The sequence below is a fragment of the Acipenser ruthenus genome, chromosome 1, assembly GCF_902713425.1.
Source record: "Acipenser ruthenus chromosome 1, fAciRut3.2 maternal haplotype, whole genome shotgun sequence".
Classification (NCBI taxonomy): Eukaryota; Metazoa; Chordata; class Actinopteri; order Acipenseriformes; family Acipenseridae; genus Acipenser; species Acipenser ruthenus.
This window is the reverse complement of record NC_081189.1, coordinates 67,490,198-67,514,686: the sequence shown is the minus strand read 5'-3', so window position 1 is coordinate 67,514,686 and position 24,489 is coordinate 67,490,198. Positions and strand designations below refer to the sequence as shown.

At 37.4% G+C, this 24,489-nt stretch overlaps 1 protein-coding gene across 5 annotated transcripts in view; it reads left to right on the top strand.

The window, feature by feature from the left end:
- The window catches only part of LOC117421049 (general vesicular transport factor p115-like), a 38,671-nt gene extending 23,294 nt beyond the window's left edge, over positions 1-15,377 (top strand). For all 5 annotated transcript variants that reach the window (XM_034034924.3, XM_059028001.1, XM_034034921.3 and 2 more), the window contains 11 exons: positions 308-418; positions 621-739; positions 1,036-1,217; positions 1,440-1,561; positions 2,186-2,324; positions 2,612-2,775; positions 3,114-3,182; positions 4,059-4,157; positions 6,370-6,477; positions 6,965-7,180; positions 14,416-15,377. In XM_034034924.3, coding sequence (XP_033890815.3) covers positions 308-418; positions 621-739; positions 1,036-1,217; positions 1,440-1,561; positions 2,186-2,324; positions 2,612-2,775; positions 3,114-3,182; positions 4,059-4,157; positions 6,370-6,477; positions 6,965-7,180; positions 14,416-14,484 — 1,398 coding nt within the window. In that variant the 3' untranslated portion in view covers positions 14,485-15,377. The remainder of the gene's footprint in view (positions 1-307; positions 419-620; positions 740-1,035; positions 1,218-1,439; positions 1,562-2,185; positions 2,325-2,611; positions 2,776-3,113; positions 3,183-4,058; positions 4,158-6,369; positions 6,478-6,964; positions 7,181-14,415) is intronic.
- Positions 15,378-24,489: the final 9,112 nt, after the last annotated feature.

The window sequence follows — 24,489 nt, the reverse complement described above, 5'->3', positions numbered from 1 at the left end:
CATGTGATTTATGTTTATTTAAGTGAAAGGCAAACTAAAAGTACTGCAGTATGCTAAATCAGTGCTCTTGTGTATTTGTTTAATGCATACTTCATTAGCTATTGATTTAATAAAAACAAAAAAAATAGTCATTTCGAAGCAAAATCGAGGAACTATTCTGGTGCAGTGGATTGGGTTGCATGCAATTCAGAAATGGAATAGAAGATGAATACACAATACCTTTTCAAATACTGTATCTCCAGAAATTCAGAATGTTGGTCACACAACAAAAAGATTGATATTGTATTTTTTCTTTTTTTTTTTGTAGGGCAGCAAGGTTCAGACAAGAGTCGGTTTGCTTATGCTGCTTTGCACCTGGATAAATAACTGTCCAATTGCCGTCACTCACTTCTTGCACAACCAAGCCAATATTCCTTTTGTATCCTTTATTGACACACACTGTAATTGTTGTACAGTAAGCCTTTTCAAATTAAGTAAGCATTTTTATATCGATTTATACCAAGTATAAAAATCATACTCTACCATGGTGACATTACAAAGTGATTGATGTAGAAAAATGTTGCTTCTCATTTGAAGTAATCTTTGACTATTTTAAGTGTCTCCTTAACAGCATTTCTCAGCTAACAGGTCAGATTTCAGAGAACCTTGAGGAAGATGAACAGCTAGTCCAGGGCTTGTGTGCTCTCTTGCTGGGCATCTGCATCTACTACAATGACAACTCATTGGAAAACTATACCAAGTATGTGCTTCCTTATTCTATAACCAATGTTAGGAAACTGATATGATGTGAAAACCTAAAATATGAGCCCTGGAATTATGCCTGCCATTGTATTATTATAATCTTTTTTGTGAAACTTGACAAAATATGGAAATGCTCTGCAATATAAGTACTGTGAAAATTGGCTAATGTAACCCAGTGTGACAGTTGTAAAGCTGAAAAGGTTTTTAAATTTGAGTAACTTCAGAGTTTAACACCTAATACCAATATGTTTGGGTGATAATTGATTGGCATGTGCCTTTTATGAACCCCAACAGAGAAAAACTGAAACAGCTGATTGAGAAAAGGATCGGGAAGGAGAACTTTGTTGAGAAGTTGGGATCTATCTGCAAGCATGAACTGTATTCACGAGCAGCTCAGAAACCACAGCCAGTCTTTTCCAGTCCAGAGCAAATGCTGTTTGACCATGAATTTACCAAACTAGTAAAAGAACTAGAAGGTGAGCTTTTCAAAAATAAGGACAAAGATAACATTGTTGTAATCGCTTTTATATTTGTCCGCCCTCAATGTACATCTTGTTGTAGATGCTTTCCTTTATACATCGGCATATAAACCCTTATTTTAGCATACATCCATTAGATCTTGTACTACACATCAGAGTGTGTATTTTCTTGTGGGTTATCTGGTTATATTAACATCTTTGTGAGTAATTTGCTTGCAGCTGTTCTAACAAAAACTGTACATAAGTCCAGCGAGGAGGAGAAGAAAGAGGAAGAAGTAAAGAAGACATTGGAACAGCATGACAGTATAGTGACACAATACAAGGAACTCATTAGAGAACAGGTACTGTAACATAAATTGTTGTATTGTGATTACCATGTGCTTTATGGTCTATTTTGAAGTACAATGCACATCTATAAATTTATTTTTGTCTACCAATATGAATAGAATATAAAATGTAATGTGAAATCCCAAGTGTCTCTCACCAAATGAAATACATGTACAGATCTAGCCAAACATTTTGTATCACCCTATAGAATGAACTAATTTTGCTTCATAAAGTCAAATGAAACCTGCTGAATAATGTTATGTTAACATATATTCATTTACATACCGCTTTGTAGTTTTCCATATACTTAGCGAAAAACTGACCAACAAAGTGTGACATTTTGAAATCTAACATGAAATAATGTACTACTGTTATGGCTTCCGGTAGACTTTTGTGATATCATTTTTATAGTTTCTTTGATTTACGTAAATAAAATATCTAAATTTTGTTCATAGTTTTTTTTTTATGATGTCTCAGTCCCAAGATTCTAGATGATATGATATACTGTATTACATGGCACAGAAAATAAATAATGTGCAAAAAGTGTGTCTCTAATTCCAACATTCTTTTACAATGATTAGGATACCAACATTTATTTTACAATGAATAGTAATTGAGCACCTCTCTTTCTCCCGCAGGATACACAAATAAATGAACTGAAGACACAGGTCTCTTCTATGAAAACCCAGAACGAACAGCTGCAAGCTTCACTGACACAGCAGTTATCACAGCTACAACAGCATAAGGATCAATACAATGTTCTAAAACTAAAGCTAGGTACAGTACATACACTTTTTTCTTCTAAAAACTGGTCTCAAGTCTTAAATAAAAATGATTTACTAATTTTACTTTTAACCTAAACCCTACCATCTCCTTAGAAAATTACACAAAACAGGCCAAAATGAATGTCATTGATTAATAATTTAAATAATTCTTGTTCATCATATTTATGGCTTAATGGTTTTTAAATAGAAGTATGGATTTAAGGTTGTGCTTATATGAATTAAAGACTAGTATTCAGGTTTATAATTTTTTTTTTTTTTTTTTTTTTGCGTGATCTCCAGGCAAGGATAGCCAACAACACAATGCCCATGGCAAGGGAGCTCAGGTGAATGGAGTTCAGTCAGAGGAGTTGAGCAGGTTGTGGGAAGAGTTAGAAGAGCTGAAGAAGCAACATGGAGTGTTACAAAGCCAGCTGGCAGAGAAGGACTCTCTGATTGAGAAAATGGTAAGTGTTAAAACAGTATGTTACTGGATAAGCCACCACTGCATTTTACAGCAACTTGGAACCCTATTTCATAGGGGTAATCCCAGGATAACCACAGATGGGTTAGTCAAGTAGACCTCTTAAGTCTATATTTTAGTCCAAACACTGGAAATAAGTTTCTTAGCATGCATTCATCTTGAGGAAACTCCTAGTAATAAATTTAACAAGTAAAGAAAGAGACCTTCTATAATATATACCAATTAAAGTATCAAGCATTGACAGTAAAGTATCAAACATTCTTTCATACCTGTTTTAACAGTTTTGGATTTTAATCATCAAAATCCATTGTTTTATTGTAGAAGTCAGAAGGAGCACACGCTGTGGAGGGAACAGCTGGGAGTTCTGAGAACAATTCAGAGCTACAGAAGGTACTGAACTCCTTAGATTGTGAACTATGTTGTGTTTCCTGAGGTTGGACGAATGTTTAAACCAAAGCTGAAAGTTTCATTAGTTAATAGTCAGTTTCTTCTAAGATACAAAGTATTATTTGAGAACACCGTATACTGGAGGAACAAAGTAATTGTCAACTTTTACCGGAAGTACTAAAATTAGTAAAAATGTTTTGACGGGAAGTCTTTGTTTCATGCTTATGGTGCTTAGAACACACAGACTTTAGGTGTCATTTTTTGTCAGCAGACTGACAATAAATCCGCTTTCATACTTAATTTGTAGAGCTGTTTGTATATGTTTTAAGGTTTTTCTTTATTATTTTAAAGTGATTGTAGCTAACAGTTCCTTAAATCGTACACGATACCCTTCATTAGTTACATATCTCTCTTATGGGTAGTCTTGAAACACAAACTTTAATATCTGGTACTACACAGTTAAAGTTAAAGAAAGTTCTCAGTTTTTATGCCTGACTCGTAGGGAATCTGTTACACTTGCACTTCCTGGGCCATTGCAGTGTCTTCTGGGTCAAAGCATGTTAATGGCTGAAAGCACGGTTGGTTAATTACAGGAAAGAAACTGTTGAAGGGGTCTGGGGTGCTGACCAAGGACATGCTTTTTTCAGTCTCTGTACACTTTGCAGTTTAACTTGAAATACCTTTCCAAGTGTGTTTATAAACATTTTCTTAGGTTAAACATTGCTTTTAAACTCCAAACCCATTCCAACACAGTTACAGTGGTTTCATAAACTGTAAACTAATTTAAGTAATCAAAAAGTGGGAGCATATTTAAATAAATTCCAGTTTTAACTTGTTTTTAAATTGATGTATATACTGAAATCTCCCCCCCCTCCCCAGGAACTGGAAACGTTGAGGGCCCAAGTGCAGTCCCAGTCTGCAGAGATTAGTCAGCTGCAAGCTGAGAGACAGGAGCTTTTGAACAAAGCAGAAACATTGGTAAGCCACTTTTTAGTAGCAGTTTGAAAGGCTGGGGCGATGCCTAATCTTTCACTATCGATATATCGTTCTCCAAAAAAGCCGACGCATCGATTCATCAACGTTATGAAAGGTTAAAAAAAATTCACATACATGTGAAGCTGTGGATTACTGTGTAACATTGCTAGTAACGCTTTAAAAACTGTTATGCATATTACATTGATTACATCAGTTTATGCACTTCCTATATATATATATATATATATATATATATATATATATATATATATATATAATTTTTATTTTGGGGGTCAAAGCAAAATCCCCCCAAAAAACATTGTTTAAATCCATAACAAGTCAAAGTAACAACCAATCAAGAGAAAAAAAAAAACTAATTAAAAAAAAGTTATCACTGTCCACAGCAGTTTAGTAACAAGAGTGTTGTCCATGGCTTATATTTTAATTGTGTTAAGGAACATGATAGTGTCCACATTTTGTTTTAATTTAAGCGATGACTGGCACTTGCTTACAGTCTGCCCAGCATTACTGAATACCTGGGGACTGATGTTGCCTGGATGCTTAATACTTCTGACCAAAAACACAATTTTTGGAACGATCTTGGTTGTTTTTCTTAATTTTTACTCAGGGGTAGTTCAAATGAATAAATGCAGATTTTGTTTTAAGTTTTATAGGGTGTCATCTCCAGAGGTCGCGTTTATGCAGAATTCTGCGTTATATATGCAGGACATTTTAATAAAATGCAAAACAATAACAGCAGTGTGTTTCTAAAACGCAGATGTAAAAGACAACATTTCCCCTTTTCAACCCCATCCAATAATTTTGTTTATATTATGAAGTAGTTTTATGCACTGCAACGTGTAAAAATGGTTCCACTGCTACCTGCATCTGTAAAGTAAAACACATGCTCAAAAATCATGGTTTTAAGATCATGGATGAGGCCTTCAGGGTTTTTATTGAGAACTATTCCAACATCTTTCCTGCTTTCGCAAAACTTGCAGCAATTGCAATTACAATACCTGTATCTTGTGTACCATCAGAACGGGGTTTTAGCTGTCAGAACAGTGTGCAGACCAGCAAACACTCTTGTTTACGTGAGGATCATCTAAAACATGACAATTTCAATGGAAGCTCCTGGGAATTAAGACTTTGATTGGAAAGAGCACCAGTCATTTTGGACTTGGGTGCTAAAAGGAATATTTAAAGAACCTTTAAACAGTAAAACTGTAAAGAGTTATAATGTTGACAGCTACCCGCAGAGACATTGGTACATGGTCTACAGCACTGATTTTTACATTGTGAATGGGGCCTTTTCAAAAGAAAATGTTTCATGTTAAGCTTGTCTTTGTCTATTTCTACTACTATTATTTATACTGTGTACTGTTTTGCATGTTAACTTCGTTAATCTGAAATAGTTACACTGGAAAATAATATAACTATGTTGATGCAATATGTAAAAAAGCAGATTTTGAGATGGTATGCTTTTTACAAATGCATGTTTTTAAAGGCTAGCGCGACCTCTACATCTCATTAAATGGTCATGTAAACTTAGTTCTGTTACCAGAGTATCCCAAAGATTACTTTCTTTACTTTTCTTTCTGTCTTTAGAAAATAATTGTCAAACATCGGAAGGCATTGTAGCACGGTCGATACAGTATTTGTAATTCTAGCACAACGCTCTTAACTTGCTCTGTTACTTTGAAGACTCCGGCACAGACCCAATCCCATCAGTAAACACTCACAGGGGGCGGGGCAGGGGGGAGAAGGTGAGCTCAATCGCATGCAGATGCAGCGAGTCGGAACTGATGGGAGCAGAGAAGCTCCGCGCTTAATGCAAAAAATAATTGCCGATTCCAAATGTAATAAATAAAAGATTTCCTTTGCTTAAACCCTTTACACAAAAACGATGCACAGGCTTGACTATCGATAGTTGTCAAGTGATACGATGCATCGATAAATTGATGCATCGCCTCAGCCTTAGCAGTTTGTGTGGGCAGTGGTTAATAACTGGTACACTTTCCCTTCAGAGGCATACAATTCAAGCAATATGTGACCTGACTAAAACAATCTTATTTGTATGCAATGTAAAATACTGGAAGCAAGATTGCTCTCTGTTGCTTCATCCGCTATTATGTATTGTTATCTAATGACTAATTAGACTAATTATTTCTGCACCAAAGGTTTAATTGTTTTGTTGCTACAATATTTTCTTCAGGCTATGGTATCAGCACCAGGAAACACAGACAGTTCTGCAGCAGCAGCCAAAATTACAGAACTGGAGAAAAGACTCTCGGAAGTCACAGGAGAGACAGAAAAAATAAAGGTGAGTTCACAATAATTCACAGAAAACGGTCTGAGTAAACTTTCTTGCAGAGAGGTCCTAGTGAAATCACATGTGCTTTGTTTTAGAACTAATTAAAGGATTGATAAAGAACACATTTAAATAGGGGACCTTTTCACAAAGCGCTAATGCAGGTTTTGCGGGTAAATATATTATGATAAGAATCCAACTTTTTTGTTCATCATAATGAAAAACGTTTTGTCTCGATCATCTGAGAAAGTGTTTATTTAAAAAAATATTTTTAGGATATTTTCCCAGATTTAAAATCATTAAATATATTTTTAGCTTATGAAAGCAGAGTTTGTTGCTTTGGAGGTTCATCATTTAATTTCATTGGGAATTCTTACTTTTTTGTTGCTAACTAAATTTGGTTGTGAATAATGGTCAACATTTCCTCTACATCTATTATGTTTCGAGTTTAAGCTTTTTATTTCATAGCTCATTTATACTGTCATGCCTTTTCATTTAGGAGGAAGGAAAGATCTGGTCCGACTCAAAAGCAGCTTTGGAGCAGCAAGTAGCCACAGCAAACAGTTCAGTAGCTATTCTACAGAATGAGAAGAGCAAACTTCAACAAGAAGTAGCAGAATCTAAAAAGGAACAAGATGACCTTCTTATGCTGCTCGCAGACCAAGACCAGAAAATTAAATCACTGAAGGACAAGTTAAAAGAATTGGGAGAGCCGGTATGATGCTATATTATTGTTCTTTTTTTTTTTTTTTTTAACCCTTAGCGGTCCATTTATTCAGCACGTCTCAGGCGCGTCAGGTCCAATTTATTTTCATCGATAAATCATCTCTTGATCACTCGTTTTATCACCAAACTCCTCAATAATGCGATCCAAGTAGTTATTTTATTACTATAACATCTAAGAAAAGCTCTGCAAATGTCTGTGATATTCTTTGAGCGTTGGATGCGGAAGCAGCTATCTTGTTTGTTTATGTCCGTGTTATCTATGTGGTGTCGGGTCTATCAGTATTCATGAGATATGCCCTTTTTTTTCGGCTTCTCTCGGCTCCTATCAGTCTCACTTGGCCATATTCCTTTTGTTATGAGATATTTGGGGAAGTTATGTCATGTATAGAGGCTGTCACCTTTAAGAAGAAAGGCATGCTGGGATTTAGGCTGATCCCTTGTCAGCTGACGGCAGAAGACGAAAGGGAGGGGGAGATCTGAGGAAGAGAGTTTGGAGAGACAGTGCTCCAAACTTTAAAAATAAATTTGGGTTAGGCTACAATACTTGGTACCAATAGACACTGTAACATTTGTTCAAGTTGATCTTTGTTATGAAAAGTTATTTTATTGAGGTATTTTAAAACAAATATATGGTACGTTATATACACACAAACATAAATGCTTTATTTTTACTTTAAGTATATTTAGAAATCTTGACAAAAACCATGCACATGTTATGGTATTTGTGACATGTACCTTCAATTAAGATGTGTAAAGGTGTATTGCTGTGCTCTCATTAAGTAGAATGTATTTATTTCCAAAATAACATTTTAATTAACTACTCACTGCTCGCGTGAATGTCAGAATATGATACGTCCGTACCACAGCTTGGGTTAAACATGTCCATACTTTTCATTAATACCGTAATCCAGTTTTTTACGACAATCACCAGTTTTTTATTTTTATTTTTTTTATTTGTAATACTGTCTTGATGCGGGAATCTGTTTAACTCTGCATATACCACATTGGTGTCCAACAGTAGGTTTGTTACGCCGAGTCCACAAAAAAGATGGAGAAATTGATAATAGTATTTTCAAAGTCTATTGTCTTCATTAAATTCACAAATTGTTATAAATATTGCTTTTGATTTATTATTACGAAAGACAAGATACCTTTGACACCAACCGATACTGGAGTCTTTTCTAAGGTCGGGACAGGGTTCTCAATTTTTATTTGATGCAAGTCAAACATTTGCATTATTAAACCACAATTTGTTTTGCTGTTAACAGTAGTGCTGGGACAAATATCCGAATATTCAAATGAATATTTTTGGACATATTCAGATGTTCATATTCGCTAGAAATGACAAAAATGTACCATCTCACCAGAATTTGCGCGACCAGTTTAAAAAATGGCAAATGAAAAAGAGCTCTGTGTGATATGTGCTATTTTAATATATTTAAAAAAACAAAACCACAGGATCAACACAGCAGCTCTTGAGCCTCTATTTAAAAGTTTTTACACAGCAATAGTGTAAAGAAACCAGATTATGCGCACGCACGCATGCATAATGATCTCTATGGAAGGCCACCTGGGGCCAAAAAACGTTCTGCTGCGAGCGAGTCAGAATCTCATGGGACATAAAAAATGCAAACAGTCATTCTGAAATGCCTCGCTTAAACCGTGCCCAACTTGCTGGAAATGTGTAGTGATTTTTGTATAGATTGTATATATTTTATTTTTTTGTTGCGACTTTGTTATGTGAAATGAAATAAACGAGAACCACAACGGTTTGTTTTTTTCCCTTCATTTTACATTTCCACATTTGTTTTATTTGAAGATAAATTTCAGTCTTTGGGCCAGACCAAATCAAACCCTGATCGCTCTTATGAAATATAGTGTTTATACGATAATATCGCTAATTTCCATATCGCGTTTTCTTTATCCCGAAACCAAAACTAGCCATTTCCAATCCGCGAAAGGGGTGGAGAGAAGTTTTGCAGGAGTAGGAGGGACCACCGAAAGCAACATGAAAACAGCTGTTAACCATTCCCCAGCCGGTATTTGTGACATTTTGAAGGGGCGGAAACAAGGCGGTAATATGCGAAAAGGCAGGCGAAGACAGCCAGGGCAGAAAAAAAATAAAATACAAATCTGTGTTGTACTACTGTTTCGTTTGAATATCAGTGAATGCTATTACATACAACAACTACTACTAGTTGTAGTAATAATAATTAATAACACTATGTAACACAATTTTTGTTCCTGGGTAGTAAGTGTTATTTCCCAATTGCTTATGCCTCAAAAGTATAGAAAATGGCTATTATTCCCCACAAACTTTGCTTTTGTGACCAGGACAGTTGTGCCGTATTGAATTCAGCACTGGCCTCTTTGGCTGTCAATCATTTTAAAATTGTATAAAGACGTCGGGTGGAGGAAGAGAGAGTGTGATTGTAGGAAGTGATGTAATAGTTGTCGCAGAGAGAGAGAGAATGAGAGAATGCAGTATGGCAATAAGTTGTAATAGTTTTTTTTTGTTTGTTTGTTTTTTTTTGGTGTCTAAGCTTACCGTTAATTAATATATGAAATATAGCTTTGACACCACGGATGTTTTTTGTGTATGGGGAAACTCGTTGGGACAGGAATGATGTCAAGTCAACGATTGAGGAATAAAGTGGCGAGTGATTTGAAACGTGCAGGACCAGTGAAGACGCCGACACGGTTTGCAATTTTGAATACACCAATGGTTATTTAATGCGTGGAGAACAATCCATATTGATTTAAACTAGCGAGACTGAAACCTGGAGTTTTTATACTGCTGTATTACTAGCAGGACGAACCTGGAGTTTTCTGCATATTGCTGTATTATTAACGAGATTGAAACCTGGAGTTTTTATACTGCTGTATTACTAGCCGGATAAACCTGGAGTTTTCTGCATATTGCTGTATTATTAGCGAGACTGAAACCTGGAGTTTTTATACTGCTGTATTACTAGCCGGATAAACCTGGAGTTTTCTGCATATTGCTGTATTATTAACGAGACTGAAACCTGGAGTTTTTATACTGCTGTATTACTAGCCGGATAAACCTGGAGTTTTCTGCATATTGCTCTATTACTGGCGAGACTGAAACCTGGAGTTTTTTTTGTTTTGTTTTTTTTTGTTTTTGTTTTTGTTGCCTACTGGATTGTTATGGAGTGGTCCTGCACGTGTATTTGAGGAGGACGGCTGACAACTGTAGCGGGACTTAACCAATATTATGGAAGTTCCCGTCGTTTCTCTTTTGGGAAAATGACTGTTTAGATCTATGTCACGTCCTTTCTTACTTTGCTTGACTTTATTATAGCCTCCCGGTCATTATTACTGTTACTTACCTTGATGCAAACTGCTTGTTTATTATCTGTATGTTGGTGTAATGACTTGGAAAATATTGTCTGTTTGAAACCAGATATATTTATGATCAGATTTAAAGAAAGTGTTTGATTATTTTCTTACTAATGGTTTTTTTCCCTTCTTTCTTTCTCTCTCTCCATTTTAAAACTGTATTAACTGAGTTTCTTTGCATATGAATCAGCTAAACTGAATTGCTATTTGTATAACCTGTGATATGAATAGTTTATGAATGTTTGTTGTATTAAGGGTATAAAATTGATTCTTTGTATAAATCAGTTAAACTGAATTGATACTTGTACAACCTGTGATATTGATAGTTTCTTTGCATATGAATCAGTTAAACTGAATTGCCATTTTCTCAATATGTGATATAGATGGTTTGTGAATGTTTGCTGTGTGTAAAGAACTGCATCCGAGGAATAACCATAGTTAATCCGTTAGGAGGGCTCAATATGAGTAATGGAATTACCATTTAACTATAAAAAAATCTTATTGGCTATTCAGTTTAATTGCTTGTGCTATGCTTAGGATAATGCGGAGACCATGTAAATTGAGAAATATACTATTGTATGTTTCTTAATAGATATGGTTTCAGTGATTGGGAACTAATTGAGTACTAAAGGTGTCAAGGAAGAATGCTCTTAAATGTGTGTTGTGTGGTGTAAAACGAAAATGAGTGACAGTACTGGTTATGGAATAAATGTTAATGGTTGTTTATTTAAAACCCTATTCTTAAGTTATCAAGAGTCATTTGCAATTTTTACATTGTAGGGTCGCGTAGGTAGAAACTTGGTTTTGCTACAAGGTCCGAGTAACGAGTTGTGTTTTTATTGGGAAGTTTATATATACTTTCCTGGCGCCCGAACTTTATTAGGCCAATTTCGTTACACAGTGATATTTTGAAATTTACCTATTTCCAATGAGAAAACGGGCGAATTTGTGTCTTTTCGTTGACATAAAGTCAGAAAAAAACAACATATGAATCCAAATTAACATGTATTTATACTAAAGTAATACAAAAATGACTACAAAAGATTTAGAAGTGAGTAGTTTTTCGAGATTTACGATTATACTGTAAATCACTTTCACGAATCAGCCCCCAAATGTAGTCTCCCATCATGTTCTCGTTATACTGTCCTTGGTAGCGGCGTTCAAAGTCCAGTATATCCTGGTGGAAGCGCTCGCCTTGCTCCTCCGAGTACGCTCCCATGTTCTCCTTGAATTTATCAAGATGAGCATCAAGGATATGGACTTTGAGGGACATCCTACAGCCCATTGTGCTGTAGTTCTTCACCAGAGTCTCAACCAGCTCCACATAGTTTTCGGCCTTGTGATTGCCCAGGAAGCCCCGAACCACTGCGACAAAGCTGTTCCAGGCCGCTTTCTCCTTACTAGTGAGCTTCTTGGGGAATTCATTGCACTCCAGGATCTTCTTTATCTGTGGTCCAACGAAGACACCGGCTTTGACCTTTGCCTCAGACAGCTTAGGGAAGAAGTCTTGAAGGTACTTGAAGGCTGCCGACTCCTTATCTAGAGCTCTGACAAATTGTTTCATAAGGCCCAATTTGATGTGCAGTGGTGGCATCAGCACCTTCCGGGGGTCCACCAGTGGCTCCCACTTGACGTTGTTCCTCCCCACAGAGAACTCGGTCCGCTGTGGCCAGTCCCGCCTGTGGTAGTGCGCCTTGGTGTCCCTGCTGTCCCAAAGGCCATATCCTTGATGCTCATCTTGTTAAATTCAAGGAGAACATGGGAGCGTACTCGGAGGAGCAAGGCGAGCGCTTCCACCAGGATATACTGGACTTTGAACGCCGCTACCAAGGACAGTATAACGAGAACATGATGGGAAACTACATTTGGGGGCTGATTCGTGAAAGTGATTTTTACAGTATAATCGTAAATCTCGAAAAACTACTCACTTCTAAATCTTTTGTAGTCATTTTTGTATTACTTTAGTATAAATACATGTTAATTTGGATTCATATGTTGTTTTTTTCTGACTTTATGTGAACGAAAAGACACAAATTCGCCCGTTTTCTCATTGGAAATAGGTAAATTTCAAAATATCACTGTCCTGGTCACAAAAGCAAAGTTTGTGGGGAATAATAGCCATTTTCTATACTTTTGAGGCATAAGCAATTAGGAAATAACACTTACTACCCAGGAACCAAAAAAAAAAAAAAAAATTTGTTACACGGTGTAATAATAATAATAATAAATAATAATAATAATAATCTGCTTTTATTTTTATTGTGTAAAATATTGGAAAATACGGACGTGAGTTTGAAAGAAAAACACACACGTCTGCAGCATCGTGCTGCATTGTTCTGTCACTTAAGAAAGCGTGCCACATTGTTTTCATGATTTTTGTAAAAATCCATTCCGTGCCCTGGCTTGTGTCAGCACCATGCAATACCAGCATCCTCATACCCGACTGGCACGGTGCTGCCCAGAGCCCTGTTGTGCACAAGGCTGTATAGTAACTGTATAGTAGTGAGTAGAACGTCCAAAAACCAACGTAACACTGTCACCAGAATCAGTACCGGTACATATTCTACAATAAGAAGTCAAATGAAATGAAATGCTATCCAATGCAGTGAAAAAAAAAAAAAAAAGTTTATTGCAGATTTAATTTTCTTAAACGGACAGAGTCGGGTAGTTGTATTGTATTATTATTATTATTATTATTATTATTATTATTATTACTGACTGAATGAACAGCTGATCAGTTTTTTTTTCAAAATAAATAATAATCAGTAATCAAATAAATGGATAAAGGCAGCAGCTAAATAAATGTCAAGTTACCCATTACAGTATGCGACAAGAGAGTATCACAAGATAATAAATTAACTAGAAAGGATAATCTCTGAAAGATAATATTTAAACTGTTGTTGATTTATATATGGATGTTTACTGCATTCTTATATTTCAGCTATCTGTGCACGCAACTTCTTTAGAATGCAGACTTTGCTTACAATACAGTTTGTTTGTAGCTTCCAAAGGTAATTTTTAGTGGGGTGGTCCCATCATTTTGCTCACTACTTTTGTATAAAGTGTGTGATTTAAAGCAGTAGGGGTATATTTAAGTTGAGTGAAAGAATATTTTGATTCAGAGCTCCTTCGTTAAACTAATGGAGTACTTTGTCAGAGACTACAAGTAGACCATTACTAGTCTAGCACCTGCAGAAACTAGGCAGAAATGTGCCAGAATGCACCATTTTTATCCCTTTTTCAAGTCCCCCCCCCTCGCCGCAATGCGCATTTATGACATTGGTGCCCCCTACTACCTTGTAAGGGCCACATACTTCAAAACTAATTAAAACCCTGGCATTATAAAGGTGACATTAATTTACTTTTAGCTGGAGCTTTGACATAAAACTCGTTTCCATTATTACAAAATTCTGGTCCCGGGATCAATTCCAATACAGGGTAAAATGCAAACAAATTACAAATAATTCACAGCATTTATAATGCAGATGATTAACATGTTACATTCAAAATTTACCTCAGTAAATGTGGACAGATATTTTGGAGTTTATCATACTTAACATGATTTTTACAGTGCTTTACCATACCTTTCTGTGATTGGGCATATCATTCTTGTCTGTGCTTTTGTTACACACTTCTATGCATTTATCACGTTTTATAAGGGTGCTTACCTGTGACAGTTTGATAAACTTGTTTCTGTCCAGAGATGTTTTGCAAATAATTTGTTATGCTTTGTCAGTATTAAGAGGCAAATTTCAGATTGACCTTCTGGAATGGTCCAAAAAAAAAAAAAAAAAGTGTCCTATATTGAAGAGTATTTATTTGGCGTGATTTGTACCTGAATGTTGTTTTTATTGTACACAGATTGAGGAGGATGACGACCTAGACACTAGAGACCAATATGATGATGAAGATGACGAAGATGACGATTAATTTTTCATACTAAGAAAAGGGCATCTGTGAGAAGAAGAAATGCATTCTTAAAAAATGTACAACTGCATCACAGTGAAGAGGAGGAAAATCAGGGGGTGGTTCTTGAGCTGAAGTTGTTGAATGGTTGCAAAAATACACAAGTTATCCACTTCATTAATACATTATTTTAATTGTAGATGTTATTTTAAGTTAGACAACTTTGCAAAATAGAAATAAATGATCTAACCATTTATAGAATGCACACAATATTTATTTTTTCCATTGCCCTCCATGTAAAACATTCATTTTAGCAGATTGTTTACAGATCTCATTTGATGTTTCAATTTCATGTTTATCTGGAAAAAAATAGGTCTCTTTTTTTGGCATATATCACAGGTATTAAAGTGCATTTTTATATGCAGCAATAAAGAATGACTTTGATTACCTGAAGGCAAATCTGGATGCAAATAATGAAAAGAGTATTTAAAGCTTGTAAGCGGCTGTTCTTTATTTGTAACTGTGGCTATACCAGATCCTTGAATTGACAGTCTCATTGAAAATAAAGAGTGCTGCCTGTTCTTGGGAGAATATGTTCAATGAAGTGTGCCTTCTTTTAAAAAGCTGCATTATACAGTTGGCTGTACAACGCGTAACTCACAATGTCAGAACATACACACTGTATACACACACACACACACACGTCTCTGTAACTACCTGCTGAACTTTGATATACCTCCATTTGAAATTCTATAAACAAGCTATTGTAGCAGCTCAGATGTATCCCTAAGTATGAAATATGTATCGTTTATGTAATTTATCGGCTTGTATGCCAAGGGGAATTAAACATGAGAGAATATACTTGTACTAAAACAGTTGTGAATATTAAGACATTGATTAAAGGTTTTAGAAATAAATACTGACATGTTTTATTCGGTTGAATATTCAGGTTTTTCTTTATTGATGGTTGTTTAACATCTGGCTTCACATACCCTGATTTAGCACTAATCTTGGACTACCAGTTGCTGGTTAGGTTAAAGGATTTAGGAAGTTCAATAAAAACACAGTTCTTCATTAGTTCGTTCAGGAGGAATATGGCATATGGAGCTGTCCTACAAGTTTTGGTTCACTGCTAAAAGAGTAAACAACATTTTTTGAAAACCATTAAATACAGGATTTTTATTATTTCATTTGTTTATTTGAATATTCTTATGGTGGTTCATTATGTGTAACAGATTCTTGTGTGCTATATATGGATTATAACAAAATGTTCAGTCCCTGTAGCAGTATAAGAAGTACTTTTTATTGGCCATTGGAGCCAACACCATGTAACACCAAAATAATGTAGCAGGTGGAAGTTTTGACTGCTGTAAGCAAGACTTCTATGCTTTTATTCAGTGACAAATATTCTGGATAACCAGCTGATATTCTTAATCGTCTCCACTTTGGTATAATGCTGCAAAAGTTCTTATTTTGAGGCAAGCCATTTCAACTTGATGTGCCTCAGTCCTATCTAACTGTAAACCTCACAATGTGTAGGACATGGAAACAAGGTATATCATTTGCAGCATGCAAGGTACAGTAGATTTATAATGATACACATTACTGTTATTGGCTGGTGTACTACATTAGAACATACAAATCATACTACCCCCTTTCCCTCTTTGCTTTAAAAGCTAAATTTAATACCTAAACAACTTATACGTTAAAGTACAAAATCAAAGCCGTTCGTTTACAAAATGATAACGGTACTGTAAATGTACTCAAAAGAATCCCATTTTGAAAATATGCCTGATTTTGATATAGTTTAAATAGAACCTAGCAACAGTATGAAAAGTTGCAGTGGGAATTATTTACACTTCAAGAATGTTGCTATAGATATAACAAACTTTCCTCATCCTTTAAAATAGACATTTGACAAACAATCTTCGCCAGCTGATACACCGGACTGGCGGAAGGTGCTTCCTCCTGACTACATTAGTTAACAAACCTTTGTCTAGACGCAAGCACGTTGCTTTTGTTTTCAAACCACAAGTAGGTTCTACTGTCTGGTCTGTGTTGAAGCTGTGTGATAAAGGTATTATTTGTTATAAATGTTGAAATATGCCCTTGATTATGTAATTCTCTCCACAGTCATAACAAATGCTTAATTAAACCCCTCAAGTCCAGGAAGCAAATCACAGGTCTTTAATTAAAGTCTAGGTACAGCTTTAAGAGGGTGTTTCTAATATGTGTCATCCTAGTGTCTGCCATTTAAAATGATGAGCTGTTATTTTCTATAAACAGATGATGAGAGTCTGAAATGAAACCAGAAATGAGCCAATAACAAAACATACAATTATTTTACATGTGGCACTCCATTTGACTAGACCAGGTATGTGTAAAGATATTAACAGCTAATAATTTATAAACTAGTAATTGTACCTGTCAGACTAAAGTATACAGACACTAGCCTATTTTCCAACTTTTTTGCAATATTGTTGCCAAAATAAACAATTATATATTAGAGCTGATAAATATCCAAAACACAAGCTAGTGAATTTTAGGAGACACAGCCCTCTGAATCTTGAGTTGATATTAATAGAAGATAAGGAAGGAATGCACACATTATTACTGCTAACGTGTTTACATCTTTGTCTGCCAGGCAATACCCATTGTATATTTGTCTTGGTGTAGAATCAGGGCTGTATAGAAATTGGTCCAATATAAAGTAATCTAAAAATTTAAATAGCATACAAGGCTGGTGTTTTACCTATGGGTATGCTGAATAAACTCCCTTGCACAGTCAGATACTGGCTTTTCATAACATACAAGGAAGAGCCCATTTTAATTATTTATGGTGGCAGTGTTTACATCCACCATCCATTTAGATACTGATGTGTGCTAATTTAATATGACTGGTCTGTAAAGTTTTGTTTATTGTTTCAGATGGTTTGGTGACCAATCCTTAATCATTTCTCAAAGTTGTGGCTGAAACTGACAACTGACTCACAACACTGAGGTGCAGCTTGATTACATTTTATGCAAATAATATGCCTTACATTATTCAGTCATGTGAGTGACCAAGCATTTACACATTAATAAAGTTAATAAACAGTTCACAAACGACTCGATAGAAAGGAAAGATTTGTAGGTATTTATGAACATTTCAAACCAGATATTGTACAGCATAATACAATACTACAGATTATTTTGTTAAATAATTTGTAAATTAAAGGCATCTGTTTTTTAGAACGTGAAATAAAATACAAAACATCAACACTACATGACAGGTTTTTAATGAAAAAAAACCAGTATGAAGTGCAGTTCCATGTTTGATACAGCATAGCAGTACGCTATATTGCAGCTGGCTGAATTGGGCAGTCCATGTGCTTTAAAATATGAAAAGCAAGTTGCATAAAATGCAAAACAGTTAAACAAGACACTTTTAAATCCAAAATATGCAATGCTCCCCAGACTCACCTGGTAAAGATAGTACTGCAGTGAGTGCAGGGTGCGTCATGCGACAGGGAGCTCTCTAGTTAAAATCCTGATGTTAAAATTGCCGATGTTGGCTGGCAGTCCACATGCAGTGTTGTATTAGGTTGGACGCTCTAGTGGGTTAGGAAAGACCATCGCTAAACTTAGCACCCTTCGGTCACCCCTAATTGAAGGTTCCCAATAAGGCCATCCCAGATATTTTTTTTTAATAGGTAGCAAAAACTGAATAACTGCAATTCAGTTATAAAAAAAACCCAAAAAAAACATCTATTTGTCTTCTGGGTTAGTATCTATTTATTTTCCATTAATGTTGAGTTACTGGTACACACATTGATTTTTCTTTCTCAATTTAGGGCAAAAAACCTGAGTAAATATTTGCTGATGGTTGCTTTTGTGGATTAAAAATGCCCGTGAGCAGAATGGGATATGCAGGTTTCAAGTTGCAATGTATACATTTTAAAAGTTCACTTACAACTGTATTTTCAATAAAATGCACAGTACTTTTAAATGTATAATACTTTTCATTGTTCTGTAGTTGAAATTGTATTTCAGTGTTACCGTAACATCAATAAAAATTGACAGTATGCATTTGGCTTTAGACTTTTTTTTGCCGGTCCCTTGAAATTCGTATTAATGAGAGTTGACTGTATGTAAAATAAAGAGATTTGATACATGTATTTCAATAATATTCTCTGTTGGTTTAAGTTTAATCTTTAGGTGGGTTGTTGAACAATAGGTTACGGATGTAACCACGGTTCTCTGTAAGAGAAGATGACCACCAAAACAATACTTTTGGTATATGCCTGCTTGTCAGGTATTTACTGAGCATTATATATCAAAGCTGCCGATAGGCACCTCCGTGGAGAGACGTCCTCGGTCCCGCCTCCCAAGGTGATAAATAGTCACTGCACGGAGACCAGTTTCTTTTGCATTGAACCTGTGAATGCGAGTGATGCGACCTCACAAGGTTGGTGGTCATCCATAACCTATCGTTCCCTTTCTATTCGAAGATGACCACCAAAACAATACTTTTGGGAAAGCCGTCGCGAGGGAGAATGAGCGGAGAGCACATGAGGGACGTCTCGCTACCACCAAACTAATCTTTATGGTGTGAGCGTGTGAGCGTGCAACTTCAAGGACTCTTGTGCCTAATGAAGGCATGGAGGGATCTACCACAGTAAGTCGGTAGAATCTGGTGAATGTATGCGGAGTAGCCCAGCTAGCCGCAGTACAAATATCAGTCAACGAGGCACCTCTAAAGAGGACCCATGACATAGCCACACCTCTGGTAGTGTGTGCAGCCACCCTCCCAAGTGGGGGTAGGCCGGCATTAGTATACACAGACGAAACCATGTCCACAATCCAATGGGACAGTCGCTGCTTAGAGAGGGCTTGACCTCGGGTCTTTTCACCATGACATATGAAGAGCTGGTCAGATACTCGCAGCGCTCTTGTTCTATCCACATAACCTCTCAATGCCCGAACCAGGCAGAGGTAATTCATCTCCGATCTGTCTCCTCCACAAAGGGAGGGGGATGGAAAGCCTCTAGTTCCACTGATTGATTCAAGTGAAAAGTTATAATCACCTTAGGGAGGAAAGCAGGATTCTTATGCAATGATACCCTTTATTCCATTGTCCCAAATACGCATACAGGAACTGTGCACTGACAGTGCATGTAGCTCATTGATCCGCTTAGTGGAGGTGATAGCTAATAGAAAGGCTGTCTTCATGGTGAGATATGTCATCTCTATGGAATATATAGGCTCAAACGGGGCCTTAGTGAGAGCCCCCAATACCACATCTAGACTCCATTCGGGGAGGGCATCCTTCCTAGAAGGACATAATCACCGAGCACCCTGGCACTTTAACTCAGCAATGACCCTCGCCTGATCCGCTTTCCTCGCTCGTTTCCTACCCCTCGAGGGTGATCTTGAGCGGTTGCGGGCCTGACGGGCTGGAACCTGCGTGCAGGGTATACTGCGCACTAGGCTCGAAGGCAGGAGGAGGGGGGAGACCAGGCTGATCGAAGAGGTCTCACGCGCAAAAAGCTTAACCCTTTGCTGTCCTACGTCTGACATTACAGTTTTTCCTTTCCGGTCCGATGTCAGACCCTGTCAAAAAGATGTCAAGCATAGGTCCCTAGTTGTTTTTTCTCCGGAAAAAGCAGAAAAAAGCTTTCAATGACCGAGTGAGGTCGAAAAAAAAAATGGACAAAAACAAACAAGATAGCTGCTTCCGCATCCAGTGCTCAAAGAATATCGCGGACATTTGCCAAGCTTTTTGAGATGTTATAGTAATATAATAATGACTTGGATAGCGTTATTGAGGAGTTTGGTGATAAAACGAGTGATCATGAGATGAATTATCAGTATGCACTACTATGAAGAGATATGTGATAAATACAGTGAACGAGGAGTGGGGCAGGGCTGGAGATGCAATACTGAGTGTCCTGTTGATATGCAGTGCCTTTTAAACCTGTTTTACTGTGAATAAAATTACTTTTAAACAGCGTGTGTAAAATAAACAGCTTGTGTGAAAATAAATTGGACCTGACGCACCTGACAGGCGCTGAATAAATGGACCGCAAGGGGTTAAAAGCCTCGAAAGCAACAAAGCGCAGAGGTGTCAAGTCCTCGAGGCACAGAGGATGTCGAAGCACCAAGGTACCGCAGCTATGGAGCAGCATGGCCCCGAAGGCCAGACACTGGGGCGTCGGAGCACCGAGGGCTGAAGCACCAATTATTATTATTATTATTATTATTATTATTATTATTATTATTATTATTATTATTATTATTATTATTATTGGACCTACACATCTCTTTATGGGTGAGTGGTTTGAATGTGCGTAGGGTCTGCTCAACAGTAGGCCAAGCCTAATGGAGGAAGCACACGGTTGTTTTTTTTGGTTCTCGAGAGAGAGAGAGCTCTTAAAAGAGTCAATCACACAGCATTATACTTACAATTATTTTCTCAAGAAAACATCTTAAAGCCAGTTTAGAATATGAAGGGAAAACTGAGACAACTCATTATCTAGACATGGTGCAATGTCTACATGAAACAAAAAGATCCATTTAAAATGTATGCTTGAACCCTTTATTGGGTTTAACAGATGATTATAAAGATTATCAATTTATTAATATGTATTTAATGTAGCCAATAACACTTTTCTGTTAAACTATTTGGAAAATGACTCACTTTAATAAATAATTGTCCTCATTTTTATTAAAACCCTTAAAGATGTAGTAGCATCAAATAGAATTTTAATGGATTTTCAAAACGTTTTTCTGATGTTTTCAATTATTTCAAGTTGATGAAATATTGAGGCATTAGCATTTTTCTTATGCACTGTTTTTGTTTTGCTTTGAGCTTGCCTGAGAATCTTAACTGCCTGCACTGACCAGACTTTTTCACTCCATTCAAATCACAGCAACAGTAGGTGGAGTTAGAACCAGATACACCACTAAAAGATCATGTTGTCAAATTATTTCAATAGAATGATAAAGGCTGTTCAGGATTAATATGTACTTAAGATTCAGACAAGCTCAAAGGAAGCCAGGTAAAGACAGATATAGAGAGAAAAATACAACAACCACTGAACAGGGGTGGCATAGCGGGGGTGGGGGCAACACCCTCACTACCACACCTTGGCCACCCCACTTTTAGAAAGGCTCCAGCACCATTGACTGTGAATGATTACAAATATCATACAAAATAAGGGAAATGTAAAAATGTATTAAAATTACATCTGAAACCACTAACAAGTTAAATGTATTATGTAAATATATCAACCATACACAAAATGCAAGACCTACATTTGCAGACTCCAATATATTCCAGATGCAGGCTCTGTCCCAGAGAAGCGCCTTCAGAAGTACACATGTGGTGGGATCCTGGCAAACACACCTTGGCTTATTTTCTGTATTGACATTGCACACCTTTCCACGTGGACACTGGTAGTTTTCACAGGGGTCTAGAATAATGAATTTAAGATATTTAGGAAATTAACATCCTTCCTTAAAATAACTGATTTCATCAATTTATATCCTACCTAGATAAGCTGCTGCAGAGTTTTACTGGAGCATTTTACAGGACTGGGGAATCACTCAAGATTGTGTCAAACACCTAATATTTGTTCCCTTTCAAGTACGAAATGTAACCATTACCTAATGGGTGTTTACCTCCTAAACACCCTGAAACCTGAATATTATATACCAAATGCTCGGCCAAGTGAAACAGTTATGCCCGTCCCCGGTATAAAAGGACTGTGCGCACAGATCACAATTTTTCCTTTCTAGAACTAACCTAACAGAGGAGCTTGTTATCAGAGAAGTACTTGTTGCTTATGACTATATAATTTTTGCTAATTACTGTGCTTTACATAATTTAGGCTATATTTTATTACGCTGTAATATTTTTTTTTAATTAATTACGCTTATATTGTGCACTACAGCCTGTTGTTTGTTACATCTCGCAGCGGCCTTGTGCCCTGGGTGAAGCCAGCAGCTTGAGTGGCTCCTTCCCAGGATCAAGCAACATAAGTCGGCTGACTTGTGCTCTCCTCACAGGTTGCTTAGCTCCAGCTGGAGCTAAATTAAAATTCTTGTTTTAAGTTACGAGACGTTTATTTTCTGAACTGTAATTGTGTTATTATTGTTTTCTCTGGAGAAATATTTTTCTCTTGTTGTATTTTCTGTGTTTTTTTAACAGAAATACGCACACAGCTGCTGGGCAGCAGCGCTGCGCTGGACTGAGATACACGATTCAGTTGAGATTGCTTGCAGTCTCATCCACAGTATCTTGCTGCCGTTTTGGTGACTAGTTTTGCATCACCATTACGAGGGCTGTTAGTACCTCTAACAAGCAGGTTTCCCTCAGTCTCATATGAGTACTGACTGTGTGGTTTTGCCAGTAGCTTGTTCAGGTGGGCATCACGGTACAGTGCTACCCATGGTAACTGCAAACCAGTGGACACGTAATGTACTGGTACCGAGGTCACCGACCTGCTCCGTTCCCAACCTGGGACCGAGGTTACCGCACTGTACCGATCCGGTGCTAAAGTCACCGAACCGACCCGGTGCTAAAGTCACCGAACCGGTACCGAACCGACCTAGTACCGTCCCGGTTCCAACCCGCTAAAGACCGGTGCTTACATCTGCGGTCCGGTACCAAGCAGGTCTTGTTTGGGTCTTGACCCACCCCGTTGCTGTCTATAAGCAGACTGAGGCAGCACCTGTACATTGTTTAATGTACACTGCATTGCTACTTGCATCATGCCTAGGGTTTATCCCTGCGACACATGCAAGGCCAATCTGCCGTTGAAGACAAGCACGGCAGATGCTTTTCCTGCCTGGGGCCAGAGCACGCCAAGGAGGCACTGACTAACCGCATTTTCTGTGAGTTTAGTGTCTCTTTCTCCAAGTGCACACTGGATAAACGTCTCTCCCGCGGCTCTGCATGGCGCTCTTCCCCATCCCTCTCTGCCTTGTCTGTCCCCTTGGGGCCCCAGGTGGGTACGAGCGCAGATTGGCAACAGGATGGTGTGCTGTCCATCGCTGCCTCTGAGAAGGTGGGCGAACAGGAGCACGACTGGGCAACTATAATAGTATTCTGGTAGTCTACCAGTCCTATTTGCTGAGGTTCCTCTCTGACAGCCACAGACCCTCACCACTACAACTGGATGAGCTGCGCCTGGTTAATAAGAACCTGCTCCGTCTATCAAACTGATAGGCAGACTGTAGGCAGGACTCTGTCTTCGTTGATAGCTGTACGTAGGCAGCTTTGGCTTTCCCAGGCACACGTGCCTGATGTGGTCAAAGACCCACTGTTGGATGCCCCTATTACACCGGGGCATACGTTTGGTCCTGCAGTGGATGAGATGCTGCAGTTCTCTCACCACGTGCCGGGATCTGCCTAGGAGCTGGTTCCCCTGCTTCCCAAGTGACCACCTCCAATTGTTTTAAATATTATAAATTAGCCTACATTTATTAATAAAGTCTTTAAGGGTTGTCAATTTTTACTGTAACTTATCTGTAAATATTACAAAACAATACATTCATAAAGCAAGCTGGACGGAAGTAGAGTTCAGAATCTTAATAATATCTGTGGTGTGAGTGTGCTGCGCGTGCCTCAGACTCATCCATTCTGTTGCTGTACCGATCCAACTGTCTACACTAAACTGAGATAACTTTGAATTCAGGTAGAATCCCTGATTCCTGCTGTTTCATTTGAAAATAGTCTTTCATACCCTAACCATGAATACAAAAACTACTTACACTTTCCTGTTCCAATCACATACTGCACAATTCCCACCTAAATCGAACAAAAGTATAACAATGGAACGGCCGCGCGGCGCCTGCCTCTGGTGAAATGGGAGGCAACTGAAGCTCTCGTCCGTGAGATTGCCACTGCTGGGGTCACTGAGCCATTGACTAGAACATATAATATAATACTATATATAGAAAGTTAAAGAGCTATTTATCTGAGGTTAATATCCCATTCTAGAATTATAATATTACACCTGAACTGAGTACTTGAAAAGATTTTTA